Raw genomic sequence first — 22,785 nt, 5'->3', positions numbered from 1 at the left:
TTAACACAAATATGTAAAAAAATATTTAAATTTGGAACTCTTCAAAAACAGCCAATGTCCTTATCTTCCTATGCTTCGATCCATTGTGCGCCGTCGTATCTGTATCTAATGCCCAATCCTCTCTCCTGCAGTTTGCTGTCCACTATAATGGAGAGCGCTGCCATGAATATGTTGAATAGGAGAGGCGCTAAGACACATCCCTACCTAACTCCTGTATTTGTTAGGACGGGATCGCTCAGTGATCCATGATGTGACACTCTTGACTTGTTGTTGTAATGGAGGCTTTTACACAATCTAAGAAGTTTGCTGGGTACTCCGAACTTTGTGATAATTGCCCAAAGTGCATCTCTGCTCACAGAGTCGAAGGATTTTGTGAGGTCGATGAATGCAACATAAAGTTTAGACTGCTGTTCTTTTTCTTTTACCTTTTACTTTTTGCTTTTTACTTTTACCTTTTACTTTTTCCTGTAGTTGGCGGATGGAAAATATGGAATTATTAGTGCGAAAACCCGTTTGCGATTCTGGAAGGATTATTTTAGGTTAGTATGATTTATTTATGAAGATATTATTCCGAGTTGTTTTGATTTTTAAAAAAATTGCCACCCCCATTATCCTGCCGCCCTAGGCAGCGGCCTATCTTGCCTAATGGATAAGGCGGCCCTCATTATACATGGCGTCACTTAAACCAAGACTGAGACATGAGAATGTTTTTTAATTAAAAAAAGCATATAGAAGAACATGTTAGCACAACTCTTAAATTTTAGATCTAGATAATATGACATTTTAAAATTAAATAATAAAGTCTATATATAAGATATTTCGAGATTTTTCAATTTGTCCTTCCGTTATAAGCTTAATACGACCTAAAATTCAAAATTGGAAGTTTGTAACACTTTTAGAAGTACCTTAGAATTTTGATGACGGTAAGTGAGCCACTGTCGAAATTATAGAAGTTTGACTAGCAATAAATCATTATCTTTATATCCAAATAAAATCAAACAATATCATATCGATTAATTCTAGTTTTCTACCTTTTTCTCGACTAAAAAGTTGTTACCGGTAGCGGCTAGACAGCTAACCTTTAATCCATAAGCATATTTCGAGATTTTTCATTTGTTTTCCCATTATAAGCTTAATGATACCGAAAATTCAAAATTTGAGGTTTGTAACGCTTCTAGAAGTACTTTAGAATTTTGATGACCTGTCAGTGAGTCAATGTTGAAATTAAAGAAATTTGACAAGCGATAATTCATAAACTACGAGGTATAATTTAGATATTTTGGTAATCTAGCCAGCTATGGTATGTCCTCGTGTTTAGTGAAAATTAGTATTCTTGCTTTATCCACATCAAACTTACAGGGTCGTCAAAAGTGCCGCTAATATCTTCGAGAAAAGGATGGTACGGCTGAGCTCGACTTATTTACAGATTACTCTATATATTGGGAATAATACGTGAGTTAAAAATGGAATAAAAAACGTTCTTGAAAAATTTATAAAAATATTTATTTTCAAAAATATATATAAACGAATCAACAAGAAAACAATGGACAGTAAATTACTGCAGTTCAATAACACGTGTTTAACGGTAACCACCAAAAGGAACTCCGTTTGCAAATAGCACCCAGTAAATAGGGATGTCCATTATAAGAAGGATATCGATATATAAATATCTTATGTTTTTTTTATTTACTTAAAAATAGCAATTATGTAAAATACATGTATAACGAAATTGTGTGTAACATGTTGATCTTAACAATTTAGCTTAAATTCCTAAGTTAGGGCTTAAAAATGTTGGTAACAAGGAAAGTAGATTTAAATTTAAATTTATTTTATCTTAGTCTTTTTTTATTCCTAATTACTAATATGAGAAATACATTCACGGGTTACAAATACAGTTATATGCTAAAACTTAACACATGACTTTAAACTTACTTTAAGTTCTACTAAACTATTGAGTTAACCATTGGGTTATAACACTTTTTTTGAAAATTTCTACTTAGAGACGAAACGGTTAAAAGTTTCATACATTATTAAGGTTATTAAGTAAAATTAACTTAAATCGATTAACAAATTTAAAACAATCTTTGAACTGATTATTTAAACTTAAGTCCTATTCTGGCCAATAAATCAGAGACAGACGAAATTCCAAAAATGACAGAAAATAGAATTTACCTGTGAATGGAAATGACAAAACAATTATCACTGTCCATAGATAAAGGAAATAAAATTAGATTGGAATGCTCGGCTTCCCGCCAAAATATATAATTGTTTTGGATGGCGCTGCTATAGCGGTTAGTAAGAACAACCGCAAACAAAAACAGAAAGCATTTTTTCATTTGTCAAAGTCAGAATCTTCAAAAATTATAAAATCTTTTAAAATTTAAATCGCCCTTATTGAAAAAATACAGAAAAGTGTTTAAAGCGTCCATTTTCAAAGTAATTATTGCTATCTTGTGAGTTTAATTTAAATTTGATTTAGGAAAACCCATGTAATTGTGAAAAAGTGGCATTAAAAATACTTAAAAAGCTCTGTGAAGTGCCAACTGCAAAAACCATCGTTGCATAACGTCGGTTTCCAATGTTCCATAGTTATTTCGTACATGTTCTTATATAAAATAAAGTTTTCGATATGCAACACACTGTATTTTATTTATAAAATTAAAATAAAATAATAATAAATTTGAATAAATAATATTTGGCGGCATATAATTCCGGAAAAATCCGAACCGCTCCGAAATCATCAAAAGCTTTGGATCGCGACCGTTGTAAGAATAGGGCCAAATAGAATTTACATTGTCCTTAGCGCACTTTCCAATCTAAACTTGTTTCATTTATCTATGTCACTGTCATGTCTCCTTTCGCTGGACAGACATTATATCGATTTTTCTTTAATACTGATATTTTGTTACATCGATATTTTCGGACATCCCCACTTGAAAATATAATCTAATTATTCATCTCAATGCAGCTGAGCACACATTCAATCTCATTTTCTTGTTAATCTGCAAATTACTGTTATACTATTATACTCCGTTTATCTACTACTTTCGCACTCAAAATTCGGTAAAAATTAATATATTTTATCTACATTATTATCCTAAAATAAAATATATTACACCTCGAAAAGGTCTCTACGCTAAGAATTGTCTATTTCTTGTAACACTATAATTACACCATTGGTTCTTTCTGTTCCTTGTCTTTTTCTTCTTCGTCTTGAGGTTTGTCCCAAGACTGCCGCTCGCCAGAGGCGAACAATAAATAGAATGTGCAACAGAAAGCATAGACTCCTGATGCTGTAATGAAAACGATCCTCCATTTTGCTATGCTGGGCTGAAAAAGAAAGAATATCATAAATTTAAATAACATTTAAATATGTGTGTGTGTTTTTAACGTTGTTTTATCTAAAAAAAAACTTATAGGGGTGAGCCAGTTTAGGGAACCACCCGGTATTACTAGATTTCGTTGGGATTATACAGGGTGTGTCAAAAAACATGTGCCATCATTCATGGAGAGATTCCTCACATAAAAATAAGACTTATTTTTCATATCAGCATAGGTCCGATTCTGCTTTGTTTCGTAGCTACAGGGTGTTAAAGTCGTAATATTTTTTCGATTTATTATAAATTTCTTCCAAGTACTTTTAGCGTTTCGAATGAAATTTTGAGGGTAAAATTTACTATAAATGCGACATATTTTAAAGCTAAAAATTGGTCAAGTGCGAGTCGGACTCGCGCACGAAGTGTTCTGTACCATTCATTATCTATACAACATTAGATACTATATTATTATAAACTTTTTCCGATTTAGCTGAAATTTTGAATGCGCGTATAAGTAATTTAAAAAAAAAGAAAAAACATATTACTAAAAATTGTATTAGTCAATAATAAATATGTAAAAAGTAAAAATAAATATGTAAAAATTAAAAAAAACCATTAAAAAAAAGTCGCCTTGACCAGGATTCGAACCTGCCTTACTACGACTCCAACGCCATAGCAGCGTAAAGTGCTAACGCGATGATTTGAAAGATTCTATGTAAAATTCTTACTTAAAAGATAATGTACTTTTTTATTTATAAACATTTATTTAATTCTGTTTTTAGCACTTGTTCTTATAGCGGCAACATAGATACATTATCTGTAAAAATTTCAACTGTCTAGCTATAACGGTTCATAAGATAGAAATTTGTGACAGACGGACGGACGGACGGACAGCGAAGTCTTAGTAATAGGGTTCCCGTTTTTACCCTTTGGGTACGGAACCCTAAAAAATACCGAGATTACCATTTAGAAAATCAAAACTTGTCGGGGTGAGCCAGATTAGGGAAACACCCAGTATTACTAGTTTTCGTTTGGATTATAATTCAGTGGAATTTTACAAAAAAAAATCAAATTTCTCTTCCAACAACAAAAAAAAACAACAAAATGTCTAGAAACAGATATAGAAATGCTTACCGCTCCTTTGATCATAAATCCAGCATATATCGGTGCTAACAACCCCACAACATTAGCCATACAATTAGTGAAGGACATAAGTATGCCAGCAAACTGCGGTGAAATATCCAGATGATTCACCCTGAATCCGGAATTGGTACCGCCATTCAGGCCTACACCCACAGTCAGCAAAGCCACAGTCAGCCATTTGTCACAGCCAGTGAAGGCAGCAGCGAACAGACATACTGCTGGACCTAGCTGACCGATACCGTTCAGCAACTTCCTCACCGCTGTGGTTGTGAAGTAGGTTTTGGTCATCATCCAGTCAGCCACTTGGCTTATTACGATGGAGAAGATCCACATGGCGAGGTAGGGCAAAGCTGATAGGAAACCATTCTGCAATAAAAAATAGATTGTATTGATTTTTATCTGAGATTGTACAATTTTTGTCAAAGCGAATCAATTTATTTAAGGGAAATTAAAATAACTTTGCTTGCACATCATAATACGACCACCAGCAAACTCCATAAGACGACGCATGGCGTTATTGATGACGTGCAACGAAAGTTGTTTTAATTTTCCTTTATTAATATTATTGTTTGTTTCCAGTAATTAATATATAGAAAAAAATCGAGAGGGTATTTGGGAAGGCTTATACAGGGTTAAGTTTTCCACGATGTTCTCTGTGGGTATCTCGGAAACTATTGGAGATAGAGAGTCGGTTAAATGGGGAAAGAATTGCAGTTTTGTGGGGGCATAAGTATGCGCCTTTCGAATTTTTGAAAAAGTTCATGACTTTGTAGAAATTTCGAAAAAAATCCAATTCCATTATAATACATTTTAGACAAAAAAAATCAGATAAAAGTTGTAGATAATCACATCCAAAATGAGATTGTGTTCTCCGCTTTTTTCTAAAGCCTGTCATTTTTGACATATAACAAAGACTTATGTTTTTTTTTTTAAATGGAAACCATAGTTGTCCATGACTTCATAAAAAGCGCCATTTTTAAGTTTTTCAGTGATATAAGGTATAATATGTTTTTTTTTCAAAAATTACTGAGTTATAGCCAATTCTTATCATTTTTAAACAATTTCACTTAGTTACCCATGGAAACAAGTTCAATTGTCTTTGCTCTCAGAAATGTCAAACAGTCACATCCAAACTTTGTAAATTAAAATAACCAAAAATTGTAAATACGTATGAATTTTTCAAATGAAGTAAAGCTTGTAGGATTAATGGTTCAACTTTTCTTGGTCATACATTTTCGAGGATACGTTACATACGCTTTTTAGAAAACGGTTTTCAAGACATGTTAGAAAAGTTAGATTTAGAGACTCGCACATCAATAGAGTAGTTCCAACATGACTTTCATTATGACATTACGCCCCCCGCCTCTCCCCATAATGAAAGAAATGTTAAAAATTATTTATGTCATAATTATTCAAACTCACGGATAGGAAGAGGTGGACTAATTGCATGGGCCTCCTCGATCAACTGACCTATCCATTTTAGATTTTATGCGGTATATTTTTTGAATATTTTCTAAAATAACTTAAAGTGTATGTAGTGATATTATAAGTTTTAGTTTGTGTAATGTAAATTGTAAAGAACCGTTTAATAAAATATTCTGTCTTTTTATAAGTTATAAATTATAATAATTAAATAAATAACAGAATAAGAATATCATGCCAACTAAATGAAATTAGTCAAGAAAGAATAATAAGAATTGGCTATAACGAAAAAAAAAACATATTATAACTGACTTATATCGATGAAAAGCTTAAAAAATGGCGCTTTTTATGAAGTCATGGCCAACTATGGTCTCCATTTAAAAAAAAAACATAAGTTTGTGTCATATGTCAAACATGACAGGCTTTAGAAAATTTTGGAGAACACACTCATATTAAGGATGTGAATATCTATAATTTTATCTGAAAACTTTTTGTCTAAAATAGATTATAATGAAATTAGGGACCATTTTGAAAATAGCCGAAATTTTTTTCGAAATATCTAGTAAGCCATGAACTTTTATCTTTAATCTGAAAGGCACATATTTATAACCCCACAAAACTGCAATTCTTTCCCCATTTAACCGACTCTCTATCTCCAGTAGTTTCCGAGATACCCACAGAGAACATCATAGAAAACTCACCCTGTATATTTGAAAAGGAAACCAATATCATTTTAAAGACGTTTCGCGATTTTATTACTACTTGAGTTTCTAAAAAAAAATATTTTATGTATAATTATACATTTAAATTTCAGCATTTTGGGACTATTTTCACTTTTATATCAAAAATGGTATTTGTACAACGTACGACAGAAATTAATTATATGTAATTAATACATTTTTATAAGCTTTTTTAAAAAATCTGAAACGCCACTGCTTTATTTATATTTATCTTAATAATAAACCAACTACTACTTCTCAATAATCCAATTTAACACATAGATTTCGTCATAGCATGAAAACGATACAATAGGCTCAAACTAAATAGACGCCTATCTATTATAGTTCGCGACACTTAACGCTGTAGTGTGAACCAAACTTAAAATATATCCCACACGTTAACTGAGGTTTGACTAATTTATTCTTCATCCCATTCTTTTAAATATGCGGAAATTTTTAAGTGGTTAAGTAATCAAATTAATATTTCATTACTTAACTTATTTTTAGTAATAAAATTAAATTTTAAAAATATAATATATAAACGCCACATTAAATTGTACAGCGTGCTATACGATGTAAAGAAATGAAAACGATATCATATTAGGCATAGATATACCATCTTTTATTCCAGTTTACTTATGTCTGTTGCTAAAGTTTATAACAGTGTTGTGGTGGTAAGTAATGTAATGTTATTTATCAATCAAAATACATAAATGTGATTATAAAAAGTCACAACATTGAAAAATTACAATACTGGTTATTTTAAAATTACTGTAACTGCCATTTTAATATATTAACGATTAATTATTACCCAAAAAAGTAGGAAATTTAGATCAGGTACAAATTTAAAAAATGTAACTATGTACTTTTATTATACGGGTATCTACAACCAAACTTGGAACACACATGCGAGACAACTGAATAACATTAAAACTAAAAGAATTTCCGACTTCCATTGTGTTTATTTATTTGATATATTGTTTTTATTATCTTTATTTATTTGATGCATTTGTTTTCGGTCACTTCTTGTTTCAAAAATAACTGCGACTTTTGGTTTTTAAATGACACCCTTGGTATTTTTACTTTATTCGATAGAAAATGACACTCTGAATGGTATGACATATCGTATGTCAACTTTTGACATTTTCGCATATGGTTTATTTGAAATTGTAATGTGCGGCTCATGCCGACAACTTGACTTGAAATACCAAGTTTGTGGTACCAAATTATTCGTAAAAAATGCTGTTCCCAAATATACCAATAAGCCACTCTTGTTCCATTTAAAAAAATGAGATATTATTAAAAAAACGATTTGGAAATTCTTTAACCGGTCAGGACAAGACACAAAAACCGTTAGATGATCAAATATATTTTTCCAAGGCTCCTTGATTAAAAATTAGTGTTTCAACTACATCTATGTATGTCACTCTAGAGACTAAAGCTTGATTTTCATGCATCCGTTGTCCGACGATACGTTGATACGATATTAATTTTATTGGTAGAATTTAAAGACTTTGATTGGTTAGAAAAAAACGCAGTTTTTAAATTTATTGCATTTTCATGCCTCATCGGATATACGTTGGTGTTATTTTATATTTTCGTTTCCATAACGATTTTGCTATTTTACTTATATTTTTATTATTGTTAGATTAAATTTGTCAAAAAAGTGTCAAAACGTCCGTTATCGTATGAACGGGTCCGTTGACGGGCTGAAGTAAAATATTTACGGATGAAAAGTGGCGCGAAAACGCTATGACCAATCAGAGCACCGTCGGACCAACGCAACGTACCAACGTATAACGGATGCATGAAAATCAAGCTTAAAGTTTGATTCTCATGCATCCGTTGTCCGACGATACGTTGATACGATATTAATTTCATTGGTTGTATTTAAAGGCTTCGATTGGATAACCGTTTCTAACCAACCGAAGTCTTTAAATTCAACCAATAAAATTAATATCGTATCATCGTATCGTCGGACAACGGATGCATGAAAATCAAGCTTAAGGCATGATGCATTCAGAAGCAGAGGCCAGAGCAGAGGCCGTCCTCCAATCAGATGGCATGACGATTTAAGGCGAATCCACAGTAACTGGATGCAAATAGCTCAAGATAGAGAGTTATTGAAGTAAACGAGAGAGGCCTACGTCCATCAGTGGACTTTAGTGGCTAATTGACGATGATGATGATGACGTTCTATATTGAAAATATGATTTTTTAGGCGAAAATGTTAAAAGTTGACATATAATGTGTCATTTTCTACCGAATAAAAGTTTAAAAGTAAAAAATCAAAAGTTGTAGTAATTTTCGGTGAAACAAGAAGTGACCAAAAACTATCGAATAGGTAAATCAATCCAAATAAATTTATGTCACATATACTAGCATTAGGGTTGCCAACTTTTAAACTAAAAAATAGAGGACGAGAGGGTAAAAAAGTCACAGGCAAAACATTTTTTGAAAATTGATGTCAAGAATTTACCCAAAAGAAATTTAAATGTGATTTTTGTTTTTTCTTATTTCTTATAAATATTTATACTTAAAACTTGTTAAAATAGAACAAACGACTTCCTACAAATTTTTCTCCCAAAAAATAATATAATAATAATAGCTCCCGTATATAGCGTTTGACGCCTTGGCAGTAGCAAAGTACAGCTTGCCATACTAGAACCGTTCGGTATACAAGGAAGGTAATGTGGCTAGCACTACGCTTCAACCGCCTATTATTACCCCAGGATTGTGAATCCCAAGTACTCATTTAAGGCTGAGTCGATCTAGGTACCCAAACTATTTTTATTTTAATAAAAATAGTCGGCTGATGAAATGCCGGGTGTAGGATTCGAACCCACCACCTTGAAATTGGTAGACGAGAGCCTGTACCTCTACGCCACCGAGTACCTTAAAAAGTAAAATAATAAAAAATAATTAAACATAAAAAAACTAACAAGAAAGACCATTAGGCGTATTCAGTAAACACACCGGTATTAACCGGTAAAGACCTACCGATAACTTTTCATTGAACGATCAAGTTACCGGTACGTAAATGAACGTGAAACAAAATATGGTAGGCTCTCAAGTGATCAGTGAATCAACCGGTGAGTTACCATTGGCATTCAATTTAATTTTCTGCACCGGTGGCCTAACCGGTGCGTTTACTGAATGCGCCCATTGTTGCCGGACTAACAATGGGCTCTTTCACTATATTTTGGAATTAGCATAATTGAATAAAGCAATTAATTCTAGAATCTTCTGCTATCTTACTTTCAAAAAATTTGAAGTCGTTCTTAAGAAAACAAATAAAAACAAAAAAGCCCAGAATAAAAATCCGCACTTTATTTTTAATACGTCACACCTGGCATATTGAAAAGCGGCAACACGGCCGGGCCACCCTGCTGACCCACCACCACCTCCACACAAAGCCATTCAACCTTTTCATAGTTCTTCAATAAAATATAGGATAATCTGAACAAGATGGATTTAATAATAAATTCTGACGTATGTGAAGGGCAATTGTGACCTAAAAAAAGACTTACATCCAGGCCATTTATATTTTCAAATGTAAATCTTGTCAATATCTTTCTGTGATCTTTTTGATGTAAAAAGCTTGATTATTCTTCCAATATTTTACTTATAGTAAGGTAAGTGTAAGCAGTAGCCATAACTACATCCTCATTAGGGTAACAGAGGCTTTGGCCTTTGGCCTTTTCGAGGCATATTTAATGCCACTTCATACCCGAGAACTGCTAGTAGGAGTGAAATTATCTCTTTTAACAGCTGTCAACCATTTTTTACGAAGCTCATCATTTTTGGGGAATATAAAAGCAGAAACCTTGGGACCCCCTCTATAATTCTCGTGACAATTTGGAACAGAGGTTATTTTATTCCAATTTTCTGATCACACCATACACTAAGAACTAAACAAACGTGTTGCAGAAAAAAAAAAGGTAAACAATTTAATAATACGCTGCCTTCGCCGCCATATTTGCCTTGCCCATATCATATTAATTGGCCTTCAGTTGAGGTGGCGCTGGTCAAATCAAATCGCAATGTTGCCATTTGTTGGCTGGCGCAGGAGCACGGTTCTGCAATGTAATTTGGCGTATTTTTCATACGTCATCAATTGGCGCTTTAAAATTATTTCAAATTAAAGCAATTTTGAGGGCCTATAAAAAAATTATTCAATGTCATGGAACTATTTTTTTTCGGATAAATATACTGAAAATAGTCTTCTATTTCAGATTTTGCCCTTGAATTGGGTATTTTATTTTTTGTGAAAGAGCCCATTTTATGATATTGAGTTTGGTGTGTAAAAAAGAGGACGTTTTCTATGAGTTTTCTAGAGGAGAGTACGATTAAAAAGAGGTCCTCTGGAATAGAGGACGGTTGGCAACCCTAACTAACATACCAAATCTCGTTTTTTTTTATTTGAAATGAGTGGGTCATTTTGAGATGCACCCATAATATAAACTGTTTTTTTTTGGCTGTAAGTTTCATTGTAGGTGTTTTTGGTCGATAAATAGGGTTCTGGAATCCTGATGTATTTCGTTTTTTTTAATACTTATCTTTGGAAATATTTGCACATTATTAATTTGCGCAATACGGCGTATTGTTCACTCAATGGTGACTCATTTGAGACACCCTATATACAAGAATTAATTAAAGCTGTAATATTAAATAACAACTTCTTTCTTATTTTTGGAAAATAACAAATCTGATTGAATAGACGACACTGTCTACAAGGTCCCATAAATCACAAGTCATGTCTCAGGATATTTTTAGTTTATAACAAATTGATTTGAACTTTAAATGATTCGTTAGATTACGCCTGTGCCTCATTTTCTTACTTAATTTAGACTTACTACGTACGAGCACTCATTAATAAATCAATCTATTTTTCTTTTTATTAAAGGCAAATACAATCTGTATTTACTTACTGTATAATACTATATTACACGTTTTTATTTTTGGAAATTTTCACATTGGGTTTTTTTTCAAATCTTTTATTATAGCTTATTATACGTAATTTTGGCATTGTCAAATATAATAAATCCCCAGTTAATCGTAAATAATCAGAATAATTATTTTATTTAAAACCTAGACACTTTCTTGTTACGCATTTTGTGATTTATGAAATAAATATGTCTCTGTCTGTGTACGTATGTGTACCTTTTTATTGATGAAATGTTGACGTCAACTCAACACTTCTAATGCAATTATTATATCACTAGTTCCACATTAAATGTATTTTAAGATTTAATTTCCACACAGATCTCAATTTTCTAAAATATTTTCCCCTTAAAAGTCCATTTCACTAGTCCGAAAAAGTAGCAAAATAAGCGTTCGGCATTTAACGTTTTATTTAAAACTGGCTAGATATTTTTACACAAATGAAAAAGGAAATTAAAGATAAAAGATTATACTATATCCGTATTGTAGCACATTTTTAGACAACTTCTTTGTTTTTAAGATTTTGATGGTCAAACATCAACAAAATATTCCTTATGTTTGGACTAAATTTTCTCGAAAATAAAGACATAATTTAAAATTCCGTTACTATACGGAAATAGATTGAAGTTTTGTAATTACAGTGATATATGAAGACTTCACGGAAAAAACGGACCAAGTCCAAAAAAATGGAAATTGAGATAACACTGCCATCTTATGCCCATCAAGTGTCCGTTCCAAAATAGGAATAATGCAAGACTGAAATAATATTCAAAGTCCACTAAAATCAGCGATTAAAATATTAATACTTTGGAAAAGCCATCTAAGTCCACGTGAATTCACGGAAGACCGATCCAAGTCTCTATTTCACGTTTGTAAACATATCAACGCATACAAAACGAATAAAAATAGCTATATATTCAGCACAACAACAACTTTATGCTGACCTAATTCCTTTGCCCAAACTCAAGTATGAGCAGTTACAATTTTTGAAAAAGTTCGTAGATGAATCTCTGCAAGACTACTACACAAATTTGCCTTGTGCGTCAAACAATGCTGATCTAAACGATGCAGATATGGTGACTAATATCAATTAAATTATATTGCTTTTATTTCTGCCTAAGAAGTCTGATTATGTCTATTGTGTCACTAGTTTTAAATTCAAAGAAATTAAATTCTGGAAATGGTTCTAGTGGAACTATAAGGGAACTGTCTAGTAGAGTAGTTTCATTTTATCAGAAACAAATCGCCATTCCTAAGTAAAAAATAATCTAATGCTAATAATATTAATAAAAAAATAATAATAAAAATAAATCAATAAAAAAATATTAAGAAAATATAATAACAATATTAATAATAAAAATGAGAATAAAAACATATTTTTCTCTTTATTCCAGCACGAGTAATCCTCGGAGTAACCACATACAGAATTATTCCATATGGACTTGGATCACTTTTCCATTGAACCAAGCGAATACGAGTTTTATTTTATCTAACAAATTTGCTACAAATTATTTTTCTTTGTTTTGTCTGTTAATCAGTTAATGTCTATACATATAACTATTGATAAAAACTTCTTACGATTCGCTACATTTTATTATTTCTTTTCCTTTGGTCTTTAAAGTTTCAAAATAATTTATCTCAAAAGTAAGAAAATGTGACTTAGATCGTTTTTCCCCTGGAGTCTTCATATAATTTATATAGTTTTGTAACAAATTGCTCTCTATTTTATGGCAAATGTTGAGGCTCTGCAAACCTTAATCAAAGCACGTGTGTTTGGAATTTTGAATGTGGCTTAACATGACAGGATCGGGCTAAGCCTTAAGGGCGGTTTACACGTTACGAGAAATGCTAACAATTAATCATAACGATCAAATTGTTTCGATTTATCGTTAGGTATAAACAGGACATTGTAGCGATTTATTGGAATTGGAGTTGGCTCTCCGGCATTAATTTCTGCGAATCGTAACGATATGTTTGAACGTCTAAACAAGTTGCACCGCATTTCTCGTTACGATTTCGTTCGGTTTATGTTTTCCATTGTTGTTTCATCGGAAAGGTTTTTGTGTATAAATCGAAAATATGTATGGCAGACAATTCAAACAAACTCCTCGAGAGTTCTTGAGCGAATTTATAGAACTTTATCGAAGTTTTACCTGTTTGTGGCTTGTTAAAAGTAAAGAATACTCCGACAGGAATAATAAGGACCTTGCGTATATTGAACTCATTAACAAATACAAGGAGTTTGATCCCTCGGCAGACAGAAACGCTGTTGTGAAAAAAATTAATGCGTTGCGTACGGTTTATAAGAAAGAAGTGTCGAAAGTGCAAAAATCGGAAAAATCCGGGGCAAATCCTGCAACCAATCCAAACCACACTACTTCCTCCATTGCAAAAGCTATTTTGGAGTCGATATCGAGAGCTCTCGATAACGAAATATGACAAAACATCGTTACTATTTATCGTAGTGTGTAAACAGTACTCCACTTTTCCGATTAATTGAACCATAAATTTGTCAATCACATTGTTACGATTTCTCGTAGCGTGTAAACCGCCCTTTAGGCAGTTTTCTGAAATCTATACTAATACTCGTATATAAAATCCTTAAGTGACTGACATACTGATTAATCACGATCCTGCTGAAACCACTCAACGTAAAAAGCTCAATTTTGGCATACAGGTTGATTCTAGGGTGTAGAGGTTCGATAAGAAGGGATTTTTCGAAATTCCAGTTCCAAGAGGGTGAAACAACCCCTCAAATATTACAATATTTTTTATTTAAAAAACGGTCAAGTTTCCGGAAAAATGCTTAAACACGTATATTTTATTTTGTTTTTTTACATAAAGATTTTTTAAAAATGTATACAGGGTGTTTCGCAAAATCTGGTCATTGATTAATCACGATCCTGCTTAAAGCGCTTGGCGTAAAGAGCTGATTTTTGGAAAACAGATTGACTTTAGGGTGTAGAGGTTCGATAAGAAGGGATTTTTCGAAACTCGAATTCTAAGGGGGTGAAACTATCCCTCAAATATTAAAATATTTTTTATTTAAAAACCGGTGAGTTTTTCGGAAAAACTCTTAAACACGTATGTTTTATTTTGTTGTTTTACTTATTTTAAGATTTTTTATAAATTTATACAGGGTGTTTCATAAAATATGACCATTGAGTAATCACAATTCTGCTTAAACTGCTTGACGTTTAAAGCTGATTTTTGGCAAACGAATTGACTGTGGGGTGTAGAGGTTCGATAAGGAGGGGTTTCTCGAGTCTCAAATTCCAAGAGGGGAAAACGCCCCTCAAATATTACAATATTTGTTATTTAAAAAAACGGTTAGTCTTTCGGGAAAACGCTTGGACAAGCATAATTTATTTGGTTTTTTTACATATTTTGAAATTTTTTATAAAATCATACAGGGTGTTCCAAAAAGTTAGGTAATTTCTTAACCACGGTTCTGTTTAAACTGCTTGACGTTTAAAGCTGATTTTTGGCAAATGAATTGACTGTGGGGTGTAGAGGTTCGATAAAGAGGGGTTTCTCGAATCTCAAATTCCAAGAGGGTGAAAATACCCCTCAAATATTACAATATTTGTTATTTAAAAAACGGTTAGTCTTTCGGGAAAACGCTTGGACACGCATAATTTATTTTGGTTTTTTACATATTTTGAAATTTTTTAAAAAATCGTACAGGGTGTTCCAAAAAGTTGGGTAATTGATTTACCACGATTCTGCTCCAGTTTTTGTGTTAATGGAAATTCTTGCTTTGCTTTATCATCACCATTACAAATGAGTAATTCGACGCGAACGTCTTCAAAGCTTAAACTTTACCAGATTTTTTTTATCATCCTGAACAATATTTTCACGGTAACTAAAAAGAAAAAAAAAGTTTTTGGTGCACTCTAGTGTACCTGTTGTTAGACAAACTATCAAACTATATTTATTTACACTGACGTGTTAAATTTTTATCTAAAGACTTAGGTTTTCTCACTCAATTCATATTTAATATACAATTTAAACAGTGACAAAATATGTAGTTCTAAAAAACGAAATACGTAAGTATTTGCTATTTTAATAATACATATAATATTTAACATAATTATTTACATACACTTTATAACTATCCTTCTTTGTCAAAGATTTTTACTAAAATTAACTATTTATCATTACTAAAATTCAGCTAATTTATTCAGTCCACCTGTACATCCGCTGATATAATTATTATTAATTAGAACAACAACACTAACAGCGATAATAGAAAATTACAAGCTGCAGAAACCGATAAAGTCCTAACTTGAGTTTTACTTCGCCAGAAACATAAACAAATTTTGTGTTTACTACCCGAAAATGAAAAATAGACACAGAAAAACAGATTTTACTAAGAAAAGACTTGAAAGGTTATCAGTGAATGTCGTTTGGGTTATTCACGAAATGCAAGTAGGGAAACACGACTTATTTGTTTGCCAACAACAAAATTCAGAAATATATTGAAATAAAATATGTAAACAAGTCGTTTAAATTGTTTAAAAGTGTCAAAATTATACATTTTGAAAGTTTTAAGACATTTTAATAACATCGTATATTTTAGATGTATTTATTTAACTCGTTTATAGCCAGTCCAGATTTTGGCTCTTTCAGTAAAATTGGACCTATTTTAAATTGAAGTTATTTTGAATTTTCGAGACTAAAAGTCATCGCTTACTATCTAGCAATATTCTGATTCTTTAACCCGTTATTCCAAAATATTTCTTTGACAGCTACATATGGTAATGCACCTACCAGTATTTTTATCTGTCAAAAGGAAGAACTTATTGAACCAAATGCGTTCTGTTTTTAAGTTATGTGTACATTTGACTGTCATATTTGTTTCGTTGCCTACTATCTAGCAGTATTCTGATTGTTTAACCCGTTATTGCGAAATATTTCTCTGACAGCTATAGTAATACACCTACGAGTATTCTTATCTGTCAATGAAAGAACTTATTGAACCAGAAGCGTCCTATTTTAAGTTATTTCTACATTTGACTGTGATATTTGTTTCGTTTAACATTAGACACGAAAAAAACAATCCGATTACAATGAACGTTTAAGATTCGTTTGCTTTATACATCCATATTTACAGATCATCCAAAAAGAATTAAAAGAGAGAATCATTTGCTCAGCAGGTAAAAGACCATACCGAGTATTTGGGCCGAAAACTAAATATTCCGGACCAATAGGCAGCTACCCCGCCATCATCCACGCAGAAATCTACGCTATCGAAAGATGCGTAGAAAGAAAATTTATATTCAAGGGTAACACACAACAGATCTGTAAGGTCTCAGTGATTCATATATCATCCGAATACATTCATATATCATCCGTATATGAGCCGTTGAAAACCAGAGTGGTCGAAATCAATTTTTTTGGATTTTCTAATTTCAATATACCGGGTGCGTCTCAAAAGTGGCTCATCCCTATAACTTTTTTATTTTTTCAGATAAAAAACGAAATTTGGTATGTTAGTATATAACATAAATTAGAACTGATTGACATATTTAATGGTTTTCGGTCACTTCCGGTTTCTCCGGAAATGACACTCTGAATCGAATGACATATTATATGTCACCTTTTGACATTTTTGCATATGGTTTATTTGAAATTGTAACCTGCGGTTCATAACGACAATTTGACTCGAAATACCAAGTGTGTGGTATCAAATTATTCGTAAAAAAATGCTTTTTCCAAATATGCTAATGAGCCACCCTCGTTCCATTTGAAAAAATTGAGATATGATTAAAAATATTGAGATATGATTAAACATATGATTTGGGCATCTTTTAACCGGCCAGGGCAAGACACTAAAAACATTAGACGATCAAATCTATTTTTCCAAGAATCCTTGATTAAAAATTAGTGTTTTTAACACAGCCATGGCACTCTAGATTGAAATTTAAAATTCAATTTGTTTTTGAGCGAATATGTCAAAAGTTGACATATGATATGTCATTCGATTCAGAGTGTCATTTTATATAATTATTTACTTATTAGTATTTATTTTTTTATTAGTATAAAAATACCGAGGGTGCCATTTAAAAATCAAAAGTTGTAGTCATTTCCGGTGAAACAAGAAGTGACTAAAAACAATTGAATACGTCAATCAATCCTAATTTATGTGTATACTAAACAAATCTCGTTTTTTATCGGAAAAAATAAAAAAGTTATAGGGGTGAGCCACTTTTGAGACGCACCCGGTATATATTACGATTCCTGATGTAGTTTTCCATCTATTGACGAGGTTTTAAAAATGTTAGTCTGTAAAAACTTTTATATATCTCACTCAAAATTGTAACCGTAAAGACGTAACGAGTTACATCAGAAAGCCATGTTAACCACTCTGGAATTTTGTTAGTAGGGACCTATATTTCTTACGGCATGGAGTGACTAACAGAACTAATTTTACTTCAAAACTTGATCAGATAAGGCAGTTACTCGTCAAAAATTCATTTTTCATAATATGGACGAAACGTTTTGCCCCGAAAAGTGTCTTCGCTCGAAATACAATGGTTAAATTTTAAAATTTCTGACCCACACAAAATTTAGATAAAATTTCTATTTAGATGTTGAACATACATCCAACTGGTAAATAAGGCAGAGGCAGACTAAAAATATTCAGTTACCTGTCGTTCATGAATTTTAGTAATATCGCCTCTAGTGCAAAAAAAATTAAAATATCTAACAACTATCTCAATTTATACAGCCAGTACATCTAGGGTTTTTAAGAACCTAAAGGTGTAGAAGCAATAAATATAGGTACCTTTTCTATTTCTAAACCAGGAAAAATATGACACAGAATTCATACGGCAGATTAACTAGGATGTTTTTGAAAATTCTGATACTATCGGTTATATTTCTTAACTTGTTAAACCGTTATATTATCTTACATTTGTAAGACAAAGATACATTTTTTTTTAAATATATTTTTTTATTTAAATGAAGACATATTTTAGATTATGCACTAATAGTCTCAATGAATTGAAAGCCAGAATGGTCCAAGTCAAAAATTTCAAAAATACAAAATAACGAGACAAAAAATACCATCTACTTTTATGCAAAAATTTAAGTTGGTCCCATTTTGCTACAATACCAAAGTTACAGTGTTAATATCTTATGTGAGTATTGTACAGTAAGCCGTTAACTTTGAAGCCACATATCTCAAAACTACATTTTTTGACTCTGGTTTTCTATGGCTCATATATTGGTAAACCAGGGTAAACCCATGCAGATTTAAAAATGATTTTCGTTCTTACGGTTTTTAGTTACTGATAACTGTTTTAGGAGTGATACTTACGTCTTTAATACTAAAATGTAGAACTTGTTTCATATATGTAGGCAATTCCGTCATCAAGGTTTCGTAACCGTAGTTATACCCCATGTGAGCGAGTAAAATGGCCCAGAAGGGTCCAGACTTGATAATGCTCAACCATGGAGTCGGTGGTGTAGTCTGCAAAAGAAATTTTATATGAATTTCAACCATATAATTAAAGTAATTTTTAAGTGTGTTTTTCTGAGATAACAAATAATGGAATAAACTACTGAATGATACATCTAGTTCAACAGTTATACAAATATAATTCAAAATTATTTGATCTTATTTCCTTTAAAGATACATATGTTCCCACAAGTATTCATACCGGCCAGAAATTTATCAAATGTAATTAAATTATATTGTGATAAATTCTATATTGGTGAAACATCTAGACCCTTAAATATTCCAATTAAATAACATAAAGTTTATTTAAGAAAGAGCGACTTTCACAAATCTAAGATTTGTCAGCATTCATGGGACACAGGGCACAGAATAGATTTTAACCATGCAAAAATTATAATGAAAGAAGCTATAGCCTCTAAAATAAAAATATAAGAGGATTTTTTAATACAATCTAATAAAAATAAATGTATTGCTCATGCATCTGTAGATGTTAGTAATGCATGGCAATCGCTTCTTTGATTTTAAAGAACAGAACATAAATAAACATAACATACGTAAAAATTAAAAACAAATTAAAAATAATCATAGAGAGAGTTTGAAGCTTTTTGGTTTTACCTTATTAAGTAATTTTTATCAGGTAGTAATAATTGTTCATTTTGAAGTTTAACTTGATATAATGTCATTTTAACACAACGTCAACGGTTTTTGTAGCCGTATCTGTTTAAAAAACTAAAGTATTCTCGAATAGTTGCATTTTGATATTTTAAATAATTTTTTCTTTGTTCTTATATTTTTTCTGAAACGTTAACCTTTTTTTTTGTACGTTAGGCAAATTTGGTTATTAGTAAGCCCCACTGCTGACAATTAGTCTCCGTTGGATTAACGCAGCAGTGTTTACAAAAAATAACTATTATATTTTGTAGATTTTCTTGCAGTGGCGAAATACCCATAAGACTTTTTTGGAAAAATGTATAGTAACACCAAGTCTGTCCATAGATATGGGATAACCAAAAACACACATGCATTACTAATCTCGTTAGCTATTTTAGACAGTTTTCCGAGAGGTTTGTATGCTTGTGGGAATAAGAGGAAGATAATTACTACTCGTTTGTATCATCTATTGTATAAAATAGGTTCCGGAAAATATACTATACTATAACAATATAATATAATAATAATAGAAATAACTATTTTCCTCTTTTAAATGTCTCTTTAACCATGCCCCAAAAATTCCATTGTAGTAATAATTCCAAATAACAGCTATATCCTATTTCTATCGTATTATTAGTAGCCTCTTCAAAACCGAAAATAAACCTTTTCATGTTATAAGAAAATCACATCTACTTACTGTTTGACCAACAACTGTTCCCAATGACTTCTGGATGTATTCTCTTTCGTCCCTCTCCATTTTTTTATTTGATTCTGGATCTTCCTTGACCCATATCAAGAAGGCGATACACCAGACAGTGCCCACAGCTCCGAAAACGTAGAAAATAGACTGCCAGCCCCATTGTGAGATCGATAAAAGTCCGCTGAGGGGTAAGGAGATGACAGTACCAAACTGGGCACCTGCAGAACAAATAAAACGTGTTTTAGTATAGATGTGTTTCTGACATAATAAAAGACTTATTATCTATTCTAAATAAGTCTACTTGTAAGATGATTTCACAAGATTTAGTGTAACTAGATACGTTGGATATTAATAAATGGGCATTTTTAGGAATACCAGATAAAATACCACCACTGAAACAATAATTTATATGACATGCATTTTATTTGTTTCATTTTTAACAGAATATTTATTAAAAAATAAATTATAGAGTTTTTTCTTGATTTTTAATACGTATTGCCAAAAATGACATACACTGTAAAATGTCACAGTTATTGAAATAAACTATATTTCATATTATAGGAGACCGTAGGTTAGGTATACATAAATTATATTTGATAGCACATTATATTTCATTCTCTTTCATACTGTATTCATTTAAAAAGGTCATGTACGGATATATTTTTGATATCAGAAATAATATACACACCTTTCTAATATACAGGGTGTCCAGAAATAAGTGCAGATATTTAAGGGGTGGTAGATCTGGTCAAAAGAAACATCTTTTCTCTTTACCATTTTTAAAATAAACTGAAAATAACCGAGTTATTTAACTTTGAAAATTAAAAAAAAATAATGGCAACATTTTGAGAACCGCTGGCAATAACCGACTATTAATGGGTTTTCAAAAGGGTTTTCAGCTTATTCGAAGCCTCAGGTGAATAAACAAGTGGCACTAAAAAGTTTTTTAAAATTTCCTGGAAAATGTCAAGAAAAATATAAAATTTTCAACAATTTTTTTCGCAAAAAAAACCCTCATAGGCTTGTTTCTGTGGCCGGAATATTTGCACTTACTTCTGGGACACCCTGTATAGGTTAAAAAATCAATTTAAATAAAAATGTTGTTTACCAATCGTAATATCAATAGCAGTGACATTTGACAATATAAGCCATTTTTGGTAAAATTATAATCAAAAATATATTATTTACTTTTTAATGAAAAATTAAAAAGGCTCTATTAAATATGTATAATTTTTTGTTAGTTTCTTTGGCTTCTAAACCTAGTGGATCTTTACATAAAATATATGAAAAAATTGGTTCAGCGGTAATATACTCAAAAATCTGCAGATATAGAGGGGTCTAAAAAGGTATAGACAATACGAACATAAGTATTACTTTACAATGTATATTTTAAATGGTTTATATTAATTGTGGTTAGATACAAAATTGGGAGATTTTCTATGCAATCAGTATGATTTGGAATTTAAAAATAAAAGTTCTATTCTATTTCAAAAAAAATCCAGAATTTTTCAAAAACTAAACTATGGCGTTTGACAAATATTAAGGAGGGTCCACATTTAGTAACATGTTATATAACATTGCTATTTAACAAGCTACATGTAACATGTTAAAAAACCGGGGGCCGTCCACATTATAGTTTTCGTAGTCATGAATCGTTTTGGCGAGAAAGAGGTTCAGCTCGCAGCAGCGGCGTGCGTAATTATTTTTGAACTAAGGGAAAGAAAGTCGAGAAAAAAAGCGGTTTTGAGTTCGCCATAGCCTACCAGCAAGATCTAGATACAGTTGAACTCAATTAGCTTATCTTTTCAAAACTTGCCTCGGCTGTTTCTCGTGGTGTGTTTCTGTCTTTTAAAAACATTAATAATTTACAGTACGTCTCGTCTGCTGGATCTGCGTCTATGAAAGGAATGCAGACAAAAAACATTTAAATAAACAGCAATATATTCTATACGTCGATTTGACGAGTGCGTCACCGCAAATCGCTCCGCCCACTCATTTTATTAGCTACTTGCAAATTTGTGGAATTTTTATTGATGGGACGCGTCGTCTATTTTTTACGAAAAACATCGAGAGAATATCGTTTCCCCTCTCACGGATACCCCGTAGCTACAGAACGGACAGACGTACTGTAAAGCAAAAGCAAACCATTTGAATTATCCACTTCATCTAAACCATGCAGTTCCTGGATTTGCATTTCTTTGGTTCCCGCTGGAACTGGCCTATTAGATTACGCATTATTTCTCAATTTTTTCTGTTTCCAAATACATACTATGAAATGAAAATCGCTGTCATTTTATATGGAAAATTATATGGGGAATGTCATCGATCGTCATGTCCAAGCCAACTGGACGGGAGGCCGGGACGCAGTTTTTTCGATCATACGGTGTTATTGACCAGTAAATAAACAAACCCAATAACAGTTAA

General features: G+C 31.8%; 1 protein-coding gene and 1 long non-coding RNA gene across 2 annotated transcripts in view; one reads left to right on the top strand and one right to left on the bottom strand.

The window, feature by feature from the left end:
• Positions 1-1,676: 1,676 nt before the first annotated feature.
• The window catches only part of LOC115888355 (putative inorganic phosphate cotransporter), a 55,105-nt gene continuing 33,996 nt past the window's right edge, over positions 1,677-22,785 (bottom strand). The window contains exons 5-8 of the mRNA XM_030908060.1: positions 20,359-20,579; positions 18,870-19,022; positions 4,452-4,826; positions 1,677-3,330 (exon numbers count right to left, since the gene is read on the bottom strand). Of these exons, the coding sequence (XP_030763920.1) occupies positions 3,169-3,330; positions 4,452-4,826; positions 18,870-19,022; positions 20,359-20,579 (911 nt within the window). The 3' untranslated portion in view covers positions 1,677-3,168. The remainder of the gene's footprint in view (positions 3,331-4,451; positions 4,827-18,869; positions 19,023-20,358; positions 20,580-22,785) is intronic.
• On the top strand, positions 12,419-13,125 carry LOC115888356. The gene is made up of 2 exons (XR_004051238.1): positions 12,419-12,621; positions 12,940-13,125. It is a non-coding gene; the product is annotated as an uncharacterized LOC115888356 (long non-coding RNA).

Source organism: Sitophilus oryzae, unplaced genomic scaffold (genome assembly GCF_002938485.1).
Source record: "Sitophilus oryzae breed Bouriz unplaced genomic scaffold, Soryzae_2.0 scaffold_734_pilon_pilon, whole genome shotgun sequence".
Taxonomy (NCBI): domain Eukaryota; kingdom Metazoa; phylum Arthropoda; class Insecta; order Coleoptera; family Curculionidae; genus Sitophilus; species Sitophilus oryzae.
This window is presented reverse-complemented; position numbering and strand designations above follow the sequence as displayed.